The 16,711-nt window shown below is 44.7% G+C and overlaps 1 protein-coding gene across 9 annotated transcripts in view; it reads right to left on the bottom strand.

Moving 5' to 3' along the window:
• LOC119173519 (uncharacterized) overlaps window positions 1–16,711 on the bottom strand; it is a 264,826-nt gene that overhangs the window by 81,950 nt on the left and 166,165 nt on the right. For all 9 annotated transcript variants that reach the window (XM_075896500.1, XM_075896503.1, XM_075896507.1 and 6 more), the window contains one exon: window positions 4,951–5,265. In XM_075896500.1, coding sequence (XP_075752615.1) covers window positions 4,951–5,265 — 315 coding nt within the window. The remainder of the gene's footprint in view (window positions 1–4,950; window positions 5,266–16,711) is intronic.

Below are 16,711 nucleotides of genomic sequence, written 5' to 3'. Positions count from 1 at the left end.
GAAGAACGCTAACCTCCGCAAGAAGTGGGAGCGGAACCTTGACAGGAAAGATAAAGCTTTCAGCATTTCTTCGGCTGTATGCGAGCACCACTTTGAACTGCACTTCATTCTGCGTGACTATGTGCATGTCATAAACGGCAACGAAGTGCGGACTCCGAGAGGGAAGCCGTCCCTTGCTCCAGAGGCCGTGCCAAAAGTGCTTCCAGGCTGCCCATCGTATCTCTCCACCGCAACGCCACGACAAAAGCCAGAAAGAAAGAAGAGAGCCCTGCCGTCAAATGAATCACAGCAGAAGAAAGCGTGCCTACAAAATCAATCCTTCAGCGACGAGGATGATGGTGGAGCACCATTGGGTGAAGATTTGCCTGCAGCAGACAGAGTCTCGCTTTCTCTCTACTACCTCTGGACCATGGAACCTTCTTCCCAGGATTGGTGCCACATTGAATTGCAGAGTCTCGAGACCGCAGTGTTTGACATCTCTCCGAATGAACAAAAGACTAGAGATGTGGCACGAAAAAGTTGTGTGTTTCACAGCGCTAGGAAGAGAACTTACTGCAAAGGTTCAGGGGGTGCTGAGTGCTGAAAAAGCAGTGACTTTTGTGTCTGATGCACGCAATATTTTGCAAGATGCACATGTATGCAAGATGCACAAGATGCACATGTGTTTTTCGGGGGCAACACCTATGCCTTCTGTCAAAGACCTTTCCTTTTTTTCCTATGGACTTCATACCTGTTGATTCATCTGGAGTGTGCCGTATAATAGAAAAAATGAAATTGTCTAGCTTTGCAGGCAACGACGGCATCAATTCAAAATTCTTAAAGAACACAAAACTTTATTCTTCCATTATACTTACTGAACTTTTTTTCGCAGTCTCTGCAGTCTTCCACTCTGCCAGATGATTGGAAAGTGGGTAAGGTGGTTCCACTTCACAAATCAGGTAACACCCACTCTCCCCTCAATTACAGGCTAATATCTTTAACCAGTGTACCCAGCAAACTTCTCGAGCACATCGTCTATTTGAACTTCGTATCTTTTCTCGAATCCAATTCATTTTTTCCCCTTGGCAACACGGTTTCAGAAAGCACTTCTCTTGTGAAACGCAGTTACTTTCTTTTACTAACGATCTTTTTCGTGCTTTCGACAATAATCTCAGTATCGACTGCATCTTTTTAGATTACGCTAAAGCCTTCGACACTGTTTCGCATACCCTCCTTCTTCTTAAAATGAGCAAGCTAAGTATAGATCCTAACATCCTTGACTGGATTCACTCTTTTCTAACAAATCGTCTGCACTATGTTCACGCTAATAATTATAACTCTCCTACCGTTGCTGTAACATCAGGTGTACCACAGGGTTCAGTTTTAGGTCCATTGCTTTTTCTTATTTATATTAATGATTTGCCTGTCGGAATTAATTCTACCATTAGGCTTTTTGCTGATGATTGCGTGCTATATCGTGTCATTCATAACCCACATGACGTTTCTACATTGCAGTCCGATAATGACGCTGTTTCTAACTGGTGCGACAAGTGGCTCATGAAATTAAACATCCGTTAGTGTAAAGTTATGAGAGCAATGCACCACAATAAAGTCAATGACCATTTTTTTATACCCTTAAGAACTCCTCTTTAAACCTTGTTACTAGTTACCGTTACCTTGGCGTGCATATAACCCACAACCTCTCTTGGAATATGCATGTTGAACATGTAATTAATAACGCTAATCGCATGCTTGGATTTCTCCACCGTCATTTTTCTTCCGTTCTTTCAGATTTAAAACTTAAATTGTACACAACACTCTAAGATCGAAATTGGAATACGCTTGTTCTATTTGGGATCTATTTAGCTCCGTATTACCTACAGCCCTTGAATTCGCTCAGAACCGTGCAGCTCATTTTGTGCTCTCTAACTACAACCGCTACGCCAGTGTTTCTTCAATGAAAGCTACCCTAGGTTTATCAACACTTAAGTCACGCCGTAAGTACTTCTGTCTCAACCTATTTCACAAAATCTTTTACATGAATCTAACACTTAAAAATGATATTTTCCTTCCCCCAGAATATGTATCACCACGGTTCGACCATCATCTTAAAGTTAAAGTTCCCACATGCCGCACTAACACTTGCCATGCTTCTTTTTTGCCTCAAACAAGCAGTGACTGGAACCAACTTCCTGCTTCCATTGCTGCAATCGAAGAATCTGCCGCCTTCAAAATTGCAGTTATTGATGTATTGTTGTCAGACCACTCCTCTCTGTAATGCCCTCGGGCCCTGAGAGTATGAAAATAAATAAATAAATTAATTAATTAATAATTAAACTGTGCTTGCAAAGGGAGCTATGAACAATGAAGACTTCAGTTAGATTTATCATTCTCTGACGGTAAAGTTGCGAGCTGCAACTGCCCTCACTGCTCATAATGTCTTCAGCGTACAGTGCTTCGGAGCAGCACCAGCAGAACGTGCTCCTCATTTGCTCTAATGTAGCGCCTTTTTCTTTCTGCTTAGTAGCCCTTTCCACTACCAATGCAGTGTACAGAGTGAACCTTCTCTCATGCCCTTTTGCAGTGTCATTCACTACATCATAAAGATCCTGACATCACGCTTTCCTTTCGAGGCGCTGCGGCCCAACTCGACTGCTGTACAGAAACTGAATTCATTTCTAGAGTTTTTGAAGAGCTGGAAAAATTACAAAAAAGCAACAAGGATTCCTTAGTAAATCTACAGCAAAAGGACTACGAGTGACAATAGGAAGCGTGCTTGCCCTCTTGAAGTACCCATGCGAAGATCTCGGCTATAGGCACCTCATGACATCTAGGTTAAGTCAAAACCCTGTCGAGCACCTTTTTGGAATTGTAGGCCAGTCTTCTGGGTGCAACACCCATCCTACACCACAGCAGTTTATCATCACAATTAACTGCCCGAGTTTCAGCAACCTAGCACGCTCAGTATCTAGAGGAAATTGCAAGGCAGGAGTTTTCAGTGCTCTTCTGCCAGCAGAGGCTGGTTTCCAAGCTAGCCCAAGTGCTAAGCAACACCTTGTTGACAAACTGCTTGATTCGGGAGACATGAGTGCAGCAGAAGACCTACTTACAGAAAATGCCCCGGACCATTCATCCTGTGTTGTAGCTTTCAGTGAATACAGGCTTATTTTCTACATTGCCGGGTATGTTGCCCGAAAGTACATTTTGAAGTCAGAGTGTGAGGCATGCCTTACTCGTCTCTTGATCACTAAAGAGGCTGCAGAATGCTTGAATCTGTGTATATTCACAAGCATGCGAGACAATGGTGGCCTTCTCTACCTGTCAAGTTTGCTGTATACGTTCGTCGTAAATTTGGAAAATGCTTTTAATGAATGTTTTAGTCTTTCCCCATTGCATCCTGATAGTGTACTCGATGTTTTAGGTCTCTTTAAGTGCAAGAAAAAGATTGAAATTGGGTGTCCCAAACATTCTGATTAACTCGCAGCTGAAGTCCCGGCATTTTATGTCACGATACGCCTCCACTTTTTCTAAAGAAAGCCTAAACCAGCGTAGCATCAAAAAGCGTGAAAGTGCAAAACATATTAAACTGAGCAGGTGCTAGCCATCATTCGCTGCACCTTAAACAAATTATGTTAAGTTATATTATATTGAGTTATTAAATTAATTAACTAGAATAATTATTAATCATTATTATTGATAATTAATACATTACATGAAAACAATAATAATAATAATAATTGTTATTAACTAAGTATTAAATAACTTAAATAATTATTAAATAACTATTAAATTAAATAACATGTCAAATAACTTCACGATCAAGAATTTATCGCTAGAGTGAAAATGAACATAAGTAGGTCCTTGCTGGCAGTGGAAGGGTGGGAGCCCCCTAGCTAAGTGCTTCGGACTACCCGGGACACTTGTCAACACTCTCGTCACGTCAAGGATGTTTCATTCTCTTGATGTCCGCTTCGCAAAACAGGTGCAAGTGCTAATTTCGTAAAATCCGGGCCCTCAAAAAGTCATTTTATGTAACACAAAGTTTGGGTGTTATTGGTCTACCTGCACACTCACTGCCAAAAATGTGCAAACAATGAATAATTGCTTCTGTAAGATTGGCGTATGCAGGCCGGTAGCCCGGAATTTGTTTCGGAAGGGGGGGGGGGGGGCACTTGTTGAAAGCCTTGACTATTTGAGAAAAATGCCTATTTTCACTATTTATTTACAATAACCCCCCCCCCCCCCCCCCCCGACTAAAGGCTTGGATTTGTGTAGACAGCAGCACCAATAATATCAAAATCTGCAATTATTGCATGAGAGAAATCCGCGGCAACCATAGGCTGGCATGCCATAGCAGTATGAAAAGTTGCAGTGGCGCCATCTCACGGCATCCATGCGAAAACGGGCCCCCTGTGCAAAGTGTTCATGCCACTACATCTCTTCTAGTTCACAGTATTTTGAGAAAATTCGTGGTCTGTCAGCATTATGTGATAGCAATGACACTGTGTCTGACTCTTCTGACGGAAGGCTGTCGGCAACGCAGTTTCAGTTTCATTTTCACCTGCAGGCAATTTTCGGACTTCATTTATTGGTAGAAAAATGCGCGTTAGATTCGATAAACATTTGCTCTCACCTTTTTCAACTGTAACGATGTCATTAGCTCCCACTGGCAGGAATAATTTAAATTCCTTGCAGAGGCACAAGGAGGTGCCATGGGCTTATTCAGGAAGTCTGTACCAGTTTTTTGGGCAAGGCTGAATGTCACTGCTTGTAATCTTTCTTTTCCGATTATATGACGCCCCCATTATACGACGGTTCTGCGTGGTCCTTTGAAAGTCATTTAATTAATCGGGGTTTCACTGTATGTGTACCAGGACGTATTACAGCTGTTTTAGACGTGGTTGAGACAATTTAACAGCAATAATCTGTAGCAACAAAATACTCGAAACTTAAAATGAAACCAGCACTCACATTATAGCGCTGACTTTGCCTCAACTGCTGCAGGCTCTTCTGCAAGTCTGAGGAAGGGGAGAACTCGTTGGACCGGTAAGCGCCCCCAGCTGGCGGCCCACCCAGTGTGGCCGTCGTGCTGCCTGCGGTCAGGCCAGCCGATGGAACCTGCTGCTGCTGCTGCTGCTGCTGCTGCTGCTGCTGGGCAGCAGTCATTGAGAGCAGCTTCTGCTGGAGCTGGATCATGGTCTCTAGGGTGGCCGCCACTGTGCTTGCACTTGGAGCTATTCCAATGCCACCACTCCGGCGTTCCGTGTACTCTTCTAGGAGTCCCGCCTGTGGTCAAGGAAGTGAACGTGCACACCGAGCATGCTCGTTAATCTCGGAATTGGGCACTGTAGTCTCAGCAACAGCTCTGAATGGCAACTAGAGCAATAAACTTGAGATGCCTCATAATATTAACAATCACAGTTGGCATTTAACATCCCAAGACTACGGTGTTATTATGAGAGATGTCATAGTGCAGAGCTCGGAAAATTTTGACCACCTCGGGTTCTTTGAGGGGGGACGTGGCAATGAAGATAATATTTGTTATTTATGAAGCCAACGGGATGAAATTCGGCATGCAGATGTCATTTGCTGTGCTGATATCATAACTGAAATAGGTTTTGAGCTATCTAATACAACTTTTGAGTTACAACACTTGATAAACTCTCATTGTCACCCCAAAATTAATTAGTTATTTGACACAAATTCATCAAAATTATTGCATAAGAATATTTACAAGGGTTCATTTTGTGCTGCAATGCTATTGGTTTATTTGTAATATTTAAGTTAGCACACAAACTTTTTTCTGAAATGACCAACAACTTTTACAAAGCCAATTACAGCCGAATCACAATAATTCGAACTTGAAGGGGCCCGAAAATTTGTTTGAATTAAAGGAAGTTCAAATTATGAAAGCTAAGCAAACGAAGGGCCCCCCATGCAGTGGCGCATGTGCATTGAGCTAACACATGAGGGGGAAGTTTCAGAAGACTTACAATTATTCACAAATCACAGGATACCCATCATTAATTGAAGTAATCGGTGATGCATGTTTGCACACGTTTGCCTTGCAGCGAGTCATTCAATTTCGCACGCAGCTTGCAAAGCATGTCTACTTCAGCTTCAGCATTCTCCTGGCAAGAGAAGTTGCGCACGGCAATGTCCAGTGCCGAAACTCGAAGACAATGACAACTGCATCACCGCTACTACCCTCTGCTCTAAAGCCGCAGCGTGGCCAGCACGGGACAAGAAAGGAATAGCGTCTCCACGGGGAGAGAAGCAGATCGGCATTTGAGATGAACCAACACTCCACGGCAGTTTTTTTTTTTTTTTTGCTCTCTCTGCCCGCGCCTTTGAAAGGGGAAGGGTTACGAGGCAGGGACGGGAAAGGGAGAAGCATGGCATCGGCGCATAAGAGAACCACACTTCGCGACAGCTTTTTTTTCTCTCTCTCTTTGCATGTGGCAATGGAAGGAGAAGGGTCTTTACGTGGAAGGGGCGAAAAAGGGAGAAGCGTGCACAGGCGCGTCGCAAATCGGCATTTGAGAGAGAGCAAACATTCCCCCGCAGCTTTTTCTTTCCTTTTCCTTTCCTTCGTGCTCAGCGTTGAGGTGTCAAAGGTGCCGCCGCGGGATGAGGCGGGGTGCTGAGAGCATTTTCGGAGCATGATATGTTCGAATTAACCATCGAAAATACTTGCGCGTTCGAATTACCGGGCGTTTTCGCCCATTGAAATACATATAGCTTTGACGGGACCTCATCGTGAGTTCGAATTAAGTGTGTTTGAATTAATGAGATTTGACTGTACAAAAGTCTATATAATGTAAAATGCTTGTAAAATGTAAAGTCTGTCATATGTTTGTTTCTAAACATCTACTACTTATTTTGATTTAAAATCACACTATGATGTAAAACATGGTCTCAGGATTACAGAAAAAAATTAATTGAAAAACAGAACATTCTGACCAAATTTATTATTGCCATTGCCACGTCCCCCACTGAAAAGACACTAAGGGAAACTATTAGGTTAACATTGATTGTTGAAACAGCAAACAGCAGTCCAGAAACCTTGTTGTGTTACTTACGTGCCAAGGAAGTGCTTATTTCCTAATAAAATCACGTTTTAATAGCCTGCATCCAGTTAGCACACTTCAAATTGCCCGCCTCAAGCAGAACGTCCAAGTCACTCTGTCACTCTTACCATGCACGACGTTTCTCGGCTTTACTGCGCGGCCGCCGGCACTAGTAGCAGCAGAACGAAAGCAGCAGGAGCCACAGCAGAAAAATGGCAATTGAACAATTTTCTGCCATGGCAAATGTGCTTAGTTCCACTGGACCCTCCAGTTTAACCATGCAAAAATAGAACTTTAGACCACTCGCGCCATTCCCCATAGTAACATGCGGCATTTAATTTTAAAACGCACCACAAGTTCCTTGGGGTTGTCGTACACAGAGATCTATCAAGGACGAGGCATGTCGCAGTACTTAAATCTAAATTGAAGAGCTTTGCTCTCATTCTTCGCCACGTAGCAGAAGCAAGATGGGGCCCATCAGAATCATCGCTATTTCAATTGTACAATGCTCTATTTGTGGGATACATTCTATACAGCATGCCGGTGCTCTCCAATATGAGACCTAGTTGTGTGAAGATACTAGAGAGTGTTCAAGCTCAATGCTTACGAAGATGCTTGGGTCTACCGCGCTGTACTTCAACAAATGGGACAATCGCAGAGGTTCGGGCTTGTCCCATCAGTGTACAAATGCTCTGCGAGCCACTTAGAGTTCACCTCTGATTACTGAGCAGACACAGACAGCACCCACTGTCAGTACTACCCACCACTCACCCAGATCGCAGTTTCTCAAGAGTAATATCGCGGCATGAAAATATTATACCATCAAGGTTTTCTCCGCCAAATGCCCCTGCAGTGCCTCCATGGGTCCTGCTTAAACCACCTGTCTCTTTTACGATACCTGGAATTACGAAGAATTCGCTCATTTCTTCTGTTGGCCTCAGACAACTGACCTTATATCACATTTACACAACGTACAGTGATTCTCTGCACGTGTACACCGACGGATCCACCACGCTCAACACCTCCGCCGCAGCCTTTGTCATCCCAGACATGGATATCGCTCGACGATTCAAAGTGGACCATAAAACCACATCAACTGCCGCAGAGCTTGTCGCTATCCGGGAGGCAACAAGGTTTATTTCAGGAGAGCGACCTCGAGCCTGGACGATTTTCTGTGATGCCAAACCCGCTTTGCAAACCATTAATTGCATCATGAAGCAAGGTCCGTATTACAGCTTGGCAATAGAAATAGCAGAACTTATTCAGGATGCTTCAACAAATGGTCATCTTATAACTTTCCAGTGGATTCCCGCTCATTGCAGCGTGATGGGAAACGAAGAGGCAGACGCTGAAGCTAAAAATGCCTTAAGCAGTGCCCCTGAAGTACGCATTGCGTTTTCACGAGTTGACACGAACGCCCTGCTTCGCTGCGTGAGGCGCGGCTACACACTTCAGCACTGGGCCAAACCGGAACGGCGACACCAGCGACTTCACAAATGGGACCCGGAAATGAGGTTCCGCATGCCTCCTAAATTAAAATGGACTCACAAGTATGATCCACTGCATTCGTCTTGGTGTAGCGTACACCAGACATTACGCACATATCATCGGTCGCAGTGACACCGGTCCTAATTGTGAACACTGTGATGTGCCAGAAACACTTGAGCACATATTTTGTGTCTGCCCAGCATACACACGTGAACGACAAACACTGATTTCTTCTACTGAACTATATCGCTGTAGGTCATTAACTGATGAGACCATGTTGGGCCCTTGGCCAGACACCAACAGTGCAACTGCGGTCACAAGAGCAGTTATTACCTTTTTAGAAACAACTGGACTATGTGTGCGGCTATAAAATGTGTCTCAGCTAGAAAGAACACTACATACTCACCTCTCTATCTCGCCATCGTCATCCATTAATCTTTCTTTTCCCCTTTCCCTTCCCCCAGTGTAGGATTAGCAGGCTAGAGCAAGCTATCGCTCAGGCCGACCTCTCTGCCTTTCAGTAAATAAACTTACCTCCTCCTCCTTAATTTTTTAATGAATCAAACAGAAACAAACAAGCAGCATTTTATTACGTCTCTTGATGCACAAAAGGTTCTTTATTTAGTGCAGCTAGTTCAATTACTAGTGATAAATTGTAGGCGGCATCCCTCGCATTATCCGGGACATTTTGCGCATGTGTCCTCACGCATTTACCTTTAGGGGGGACACCGGTCTTAAATGGTGGGAAATTGTGAAAAAGTTGACTTTTCGAAGGTGACATTTTCAAAATCGGTAACAATTTTCGCATTAATCTGAGAAGTTTCTAGCTTCCCGCATTATTATATTTGCCGTAAAATCAATTTATAACACCCTTGTGAGATGAATGTGAGCGCAAAGAGATGCTAAAATCATGCTTTTTTCGTGCCGAACCCTTGCCATTACACATGAGCTATCGTGGCCATTTGATCTCGTTTGGAAGGGCCATTCCTCATCTTCAATTTCCTGCCACCGCCGGCTCGCCTTGCTCATTCGTTTTTTAGCAAGCCTGCGTCATCGAAAAGTACCAGTGCACGATTGTATTTGCTGCTTGGGGCACATGACAAAACCTAGGCATCAGTTCGGCCAAGTGGCGATTTGGGCGTCTGCTTCAATGTTGAGAGGCGCACGGGCATGCGCCATTTTGTCTGCCTGCTGCAGTGAAGAAGTTCCGCGTCAAACAAATTTGTGAAGTGGGTGTGCCGATTGCTCCCCGAGAACTTCAGACAGAGCCACGCTATGGCTCAGGTCAACGAGGATGATGAACTCGCGGTGGTCAACCGAGCGATCGCCGATTCTCTAGCCGGGTCACCGAGGTAGGCCTAACTGACACTGGACCTACGAGCCCGTCGGTCACTGACAGTGTCACTGAAAGCAGTCATGTTTTGCAGCCTTAACAGTTAGAGGACGGCAAGTACAACGCAGAAGTGAAGCTACAAGAGATATCAATCTTTGCAGTGATGAAACGGAACCGCAGTCTAATCGCTAAACGCCCTAATGCTGCAGTTCCCCTTATCTAACAAAACAACCTCATTTGTGTGTGAACTGCGTGACGGGTGGTCAGAATGGAGTTCGCCGCGCGTCGACATATAGAAAATCAATCCGTTCACGGTGAACGTGCTCGCCACCCGCACAATAGAGGCTATGCGCTCGCCATTGGAGCATGGAGGCGACTAGCAACAAGCAGAGTGCTTTTAACGACCCGTCCGCAACAATGAACTTATCACGTCGCAGTCTCTATTCGAAAATGTGTAAATATTGCATGAAAAGGAAACTAACAACTTGCTGCTCTTGCAGCCTCGAAATTGATGAGCGAGTGCGTGAGTTCGGTCTGCAACACCTACTTGTAACTCAATCTGGACAAGCCCGAAAACATCGCTGTGTCGTACGACCGATTGCGGGTGAGGCGGCGCCATCACACATCTATGTCTGTACCGTAGAGTGGCCTTGCTGGCAGACAAGCACACGACAACTTGAAGCAGAACTTGATAGAAACGGCATGCTCATGCTAACAATCAGTCTGATTACATGCCAGGTGCATATTAACTGACCGAAAGTATGTGTGCCATATTTTTCACTAGAAACGGCGAAATAAAGTTTTAAGCATTTTGTTTTTTTTTCTCATTTCCTCAGAACAGAGATTTTGACAACTTTCTTCATTTGCTTCTTCTGTAAAAACAGACTTAGGGCAGCTAGAGCTATAATTCTTTTTGCATAATTCTTTTTGCACATTGTAGTTATATGTGCACAGAAAGCACTGCTAAGATCTGATTTTTAATGAGCAGCTTTAATTATTTTCAATTTTTATTGAAATCTTTTTGTTTTTGGTTACATATAGACAATTAACTTTATTGTGCTGTAATTCAAGAAGTATTTGTTCAAATTTCTATCAGTTTACAGCATTGCACTCCTTTGGGTTACTAGTATCCATATATGAGTTTTATTTTCATTAAATTTATTGTGCCGTAATTCAAGAAGTATTTGTTCAAATTTCTATCAGTTTGCAGCATTGCACTCCTTTGGGTTACTAGTATCCATATATGTGTTAATGACTATGCAATTCTATGTGCACAAATTTTCATGGTTTAAGCAAACAATATAATGTATTGCTAATTATCTCAGAAAATAATGGACCTGCATAAAAAATAGGTGGATAGTTAAAATAAGCTCGAGAAACTGAACAAATCTGTGCAGTTTCACTTAGTTTGTCCAAGAAATTACCCACGTTATCTTTAGAATCCATGTCCCCCTTAATTTCTCATCAAGTAGGGCACTGCTTCGGGAGATCGTCGTCTGCTGCTTGTGCGTCGCGAGGACATGAAAATTGCTACTTCGTGACGTGTTCACAGCTCGATGATCACTTAAGATATAATTACGCTTTAGTTAGGAGCAGTAGGCGGATGCGCGATCAGGTTACTACAAGCGCGGCGCCTCATCGGAGTCGTCTTTAGCCCTCACTCCACCGACAGCGAGACTGTGGGCAGGAACGACGCACTAGCGCACTCGTGGCGACGTGCTTCGTCGCAAGCAAAGAGGCTGTAAGCGGCGGCATGGTCAGATCACTACGAGTGGCTGCACCGGATGCACGATCAGATTACTACGAGCGGGCACGCGGTCTACGAGCGCGGGGCGTCATCAGTGTCGCCTCTAGCCCTAAATCCGCTGACAGCGAGACCGTGGGCAGGAACGACGCACTAGCGCATCGAAAACAACCCACAGGTTGTTTTGGATGCGCTGGACACCCTTCACTCCTTCATGGCACACATGACGACGACCTAGCAATAGACCACTTTTTCCAGTGCGAAGAAAGAGCTTCGAAGTTGTTGCATGGCAAGAGTCGGCAAAGTAAGTTGACCGACTTTTGGCAATAAATTTTCGTTCTGCTGGCCGTATGACTGTTTTTATATAAGTCTCATACTCGCGGCAACGAAATTCTCCCAAAAACGAAATTTTTTGGTTTCCCCGGCGATTTCGTTATTGTGAGTTTCGACTGTAATCTGTTCAACCTGAGCACACAAATGCCAACGGCTGAGTTTATTCTTGAACCAATTCCTCCATGAGCGGTAACACTGGAATATTCGACGCCGCGCCTATCAATGCCGACATGCGTTGCCATGGACCAGATTATTGATGGTCCATGCTCTGTTCACCGATATCAGCACATAGTGCACATTGCTTGCTTAAGCCTGTTACTGTTGTTGTCATAGCTTTTAACAACCATTAGAGCAGAAATTCCACATTTACACTTTTTCAACTTTTTCGAGTTCAGCCGCCACTGTGGAACAGTGGTAAGGATGCTCGGTGGCTGATAAAATTTAAAATGATTCTGGCGGTCGCATTTTTAATGAAGGCAAAAATGCTACTGGCCCATGTATTTTATCCATGTATTTTATCCACAGCTGTCATGCTTAGAAAACAGTGCAAAAAAGACACAGCACACACACAAAGGGATCGACTATCAACGCAAAATTGTAATGCCAGTGCTGTTCCCTTCTTGTGTACGATGCGTTTTTTTTTTGCGCTCTTTCCTAAGCAGCCACCCATTTTTTTTAACATGAATGCGCAAGCATCGACCACCCAGCCGATTTACACAGCAAGCAGCAAAATGAACAAGAATGCGCGCATCATTGTGATATGCAGCTGTCCTCTGCCAAGCTGTTGTGAGAACCAAAACGCCCGGAACAAGCGCTTACAAACTTTGTTGTTGATGCTCAGCTTGAAAAAAAATAGGCAGCTGCATAACCAGCTCTCCGTACTTCTGAACTGCTGTAAATTTTTTGGCAAATGAATTCCAATTTCTTGAGAAAGAGGTGCAAAGCGAACTACGGCTGATGATGGTACCTGACTTCTATTCTCTAAGCTTGATTAGGCGCCTTGTTTCCTTCTTCAAGATTTTGGTATTACGGGCGTTCATAAAGATACTTCTTGCAAGCCTGAAAGAGAATTGGCTATCTTTTCTTTAAGATTAAGATCAGCAATTCTCTTTTCCGAGTCGCCCCTGCAACACGCGCATAGAGATGGCTTTCTTCAGTCAAGTCTCTTTCAATGGCAAATCTGAAAGAACTTCCCATGATCAATATTCACAATCACACACAGAGTTGACAGCAAGAATAAACGCACAACTCACGCTCCTCGTGTGCCAATATGGTTGATTGGGCAAGTTGGTGATACATGATTGTTTTGAAATGAGAGCGCACTACTTAGACGCGGACAGAAAGACAGAGACAAGCGCTTACTACCAACTGAAAGATTATTCGGAAAACTATGAAATATATACTGACAGATGAAACAGTGTCATGGCACATACGATAAGACCAAATCACAGACCTCAATAACAAAACTGATAAAATATCTATGTACACCACCCTCACCTTACCAACGCCTACTGTGCCTTAGAGTGATTACTTAACTCCTATGGCACCTGCTACGGTCCAAAAACGCTAGCTCCTTATTGGACAGAGCTATTGATGGTTTGCTGACGCAAGTCAAGTGTTCACCCGCTATGTATGCTGCTTCAATTATAAGCCTTGTGCGCTCATATTTGTGTTTGTCAAATACCGTGTTTTCGCGCGTATAACTCGCAACCCAAAAATTTCAGTGCCAAAGTGGAGGTGCGGATAATACGCGAAGTTTTTTCTATAGTGCTGCTTCGCAGCAATGCGTGTTGTGCTGTGAAGCCTTTTAACAGTGTAGCAAAGGCTACGTAGGCGGTTCCTGCAAATTCGTGTTGCTCCGCAAGTAGCACGGCAGAGCTTGCGGCCGATTTTGGTTTCGCTTGCTTGCATCGTTGAAGCGTTTAGAAAAACATTTGGGGAGAGACAATTCGATTGTTCAGTGTAAAATCTCACTGTCACACCACAAGTACCGTATTTACTCGCATAATTGGTGCACTCGCATAATAGGTGCACCCCTAGTTTGGTCGCGAAAAATTCGATTTTTTTTAATTCCGTGCATAATAGACGCACCCCGAACTTGGCCGTGATCAGAAACGATTCTACGCCCCAGCGGTACAGTTGGAACGCGGTCCCCGTACCCTGAAGAAAAAAAGAAGGCAAATCGACGAGCAAATAAAAAAAATTCGAAGTGCAACGACCTAACCAACGTGTTTGTCGAAATAAAACTTGAAAAAAAAAAAAGCGTCCAAGAGCGAAAAAAAAAAACGGCTGTTCCATCAATTACTGATACCCCCCGAATCGCCGCGCTTTTTGAGGCCCGTTTACATTGACCCGACGAGGGCGCGTTGAGTCGAAATAAACAGGTTTTCTGGACTCGCCCTACCCATGTATGAGCGGACGCGTCGGGACGGAGAGTCGTCGCGGCGAGTCCAGACGACCCGGAGACAGGGGGTAGGTTCACCGAACTCGCCGCGCTCAGAAAGGGCATGTATAACCGGTCGCGCTGAGTTGACAGCTCGTGACCTCTCCCGCCCGTCGCGGTCTCCGCTTCCCCTGTCCCCATCACTCCGACGTTGCTCTTTCTCTGTCGGCCGGTACGCGCGCGCTAGGCCCGTTGACATCCTCACGGGCTCCACGCACCATGTGGACAGATAATGAAATAACGACGTTGCTAGCTTTAGTCAACGAGAAAAAACTGAGTGATTTGCTCCAATCTTGCAAGGAAATATAAAAAAATAGCAAATTACTTTCATTTTTAAGCATAAACGAGGCACAATAGAAATAGAGGTGTAAAATTACGGCAAAATGGTATGCGGCCGTATGAATTTTTACGTAAGCCGATAGAAATTTTACTCAAAAATGTATATTGCATTCCAATTGAAATTACAAGCCCTCAGATTAAAAATTCATCGTGTAAGGATCTCACTGTCCAGTCCAAAAGCCACAGAAATCAGATTAGCCAAACAGGGTGAGCGTATGAGGCAAGAGGAACACGGTGCACTTAATTGTGGTGGAACAGTACACTTTGTTCCAACAATTGATGAGGGTCCTTAGTCATTTTCATTTAAAAACTGCTTATTGTTTTCAATTTAAAATTTTCAACGAGGTTCAGGGCGCCGATTAATTCGTATTAGCGACAAGCCACAACTATTGCAAAAAATGACTCGCGTGTAGGGCTTCAAAGGATTTTCCACAGCATCAGGTACACAAATGAAAGGCGTTACAAACCATGAATCACGGCGAATTCCTGGAGAGACCAGCCAGGGGTGAACAGGGGACGGTGCGTCAGGCTGCGGATACGCCTGCGGCGAGCGCTGTGCCGCGACAGAACCACTGCTGCCATCGCGTTGTGCAGTGTTAGCCAAGACACCAACACAACCATAAAGTACAGCTGGCGCAAACTGAGAAAAAATACCAAGACAGCCATCGCGGTGGCGGAGCGACAACTGCGTAAACAACCGCAGCCCACAGCGGCGAGAGCGCTTGGAGGAGCGGAAACCGGTACCGGAAGACGGGCTTCCGGCTCACCTCGACGCAAAGCGTCGCTGCGATCACCGCTCACCTCAACTCGTCCGTGCGAGTTCATATAAACTCGGGCGTGTTGAGGTAAGCTGAACAACTCAGCCCGCCCCCGTCGCGTCCATGTACACGGGCCTTTGGAGGTCACGTGTACAACGCCGGGGGCTCGTTCGCCATCACCACCATCAGAGAAAAAGAAAGAAAAGCCATTTTGCAAGCGGTGTGCGTATGTTGTGGTGTGTATTGAACTTTGGTTCCACCATGGGGAAGTAGGCGAGCTACACGGCTGGGTTTAAACTGAAGGCAGTGCAGTACGCGCTGGAGCACGGCAACCGGGCTGCAAGCAGGCATTTCGGCGTTGGAGAAACCAGTATTCGGTACTGGAGGGACCAAGAAGAAAAACTTAAGGCTGGAGGACAACATCAGCTGACTGGATAGCTGGATGGCTGGAGGACAACATCAGCTGACTACAGGTGGTAAGATTAAGAGGCCGCCTGTGGAAATGCTGTGCGCTTGGATCGTGGAAGCGTGGCAGGCGATCTCCGACGAAGTCGTCAGGAAAAGCTTCAAGAAGACGGGTATCTCGAACGCACTGGATGCGAGTGAGGATGACATGTTGTGGAGTGCGGATGATTCGGACACCGAAAATGAATCCCCGCTCGGCGAGGATGAATATGTGATCCTTGACTCGGACTCCGAATAGGGAAAAGGAGGAACAGCTACGACTTTTGTGTAAATAAATTTTACGTGTGTGTGTGCAGTTGACGGCTCTCGCTTGTTCATTAAAAGGTACGTAGGTATGTTTGTTTTATGCTGAATTAATTGGTAAACGATAAAGTCGCCTTTTACTTGACAAGTGTGCAGATTTAAAGCGCGAGAACCGAGTTGAAAAAATTTTCGAAAATTTTACCCCGCGTAATTGGCGCACCCCTAACTTCGAGCCGGATTTTCTGAAAAAAAAAGTGCGCCTATTATGCGAGTAAATACGGTATATTTTTTGGACGTTCGCGGCCGCTCAGTGACCCTCCACATGTCCCTACGTCACGGTCGCCATGTTTACTTTTGAAAAGGGCTTGCCGAAAAGGTGGTGCTGTCTAAGAAAGTTCCATAATAAATAAAGTAAGTTCCATAATAAATAAAGCAGTATTTATTTCAGCAAGGCAAATGAGATATTATAGTTCCTATAGAGATATTATCAGTAAATTAGTGTACTGCTTTTTGACG

Source organism: Rhipicephalus microplus, chromosome 5 (genome assembly GCF_043290135.1).
Source record: "Rhipicephalus microplus isolate Deutch F79 chromosome 5, USDA_Rmic, whole genome shotgun sequence".
In the NCBI taxonomy this organism is placed as follows: domain Eukaryota; kingdom Metazoa; phylum Arthropoda; class Arachnida; order Ixodida; family Ixodidae; genus Rhipicephalus; species Rhipicephalus microplus.
Note: the sequence above shows the minus strand (reverse complement) of the source record. Positions and strands in the feature narration are given on the sequence as shown.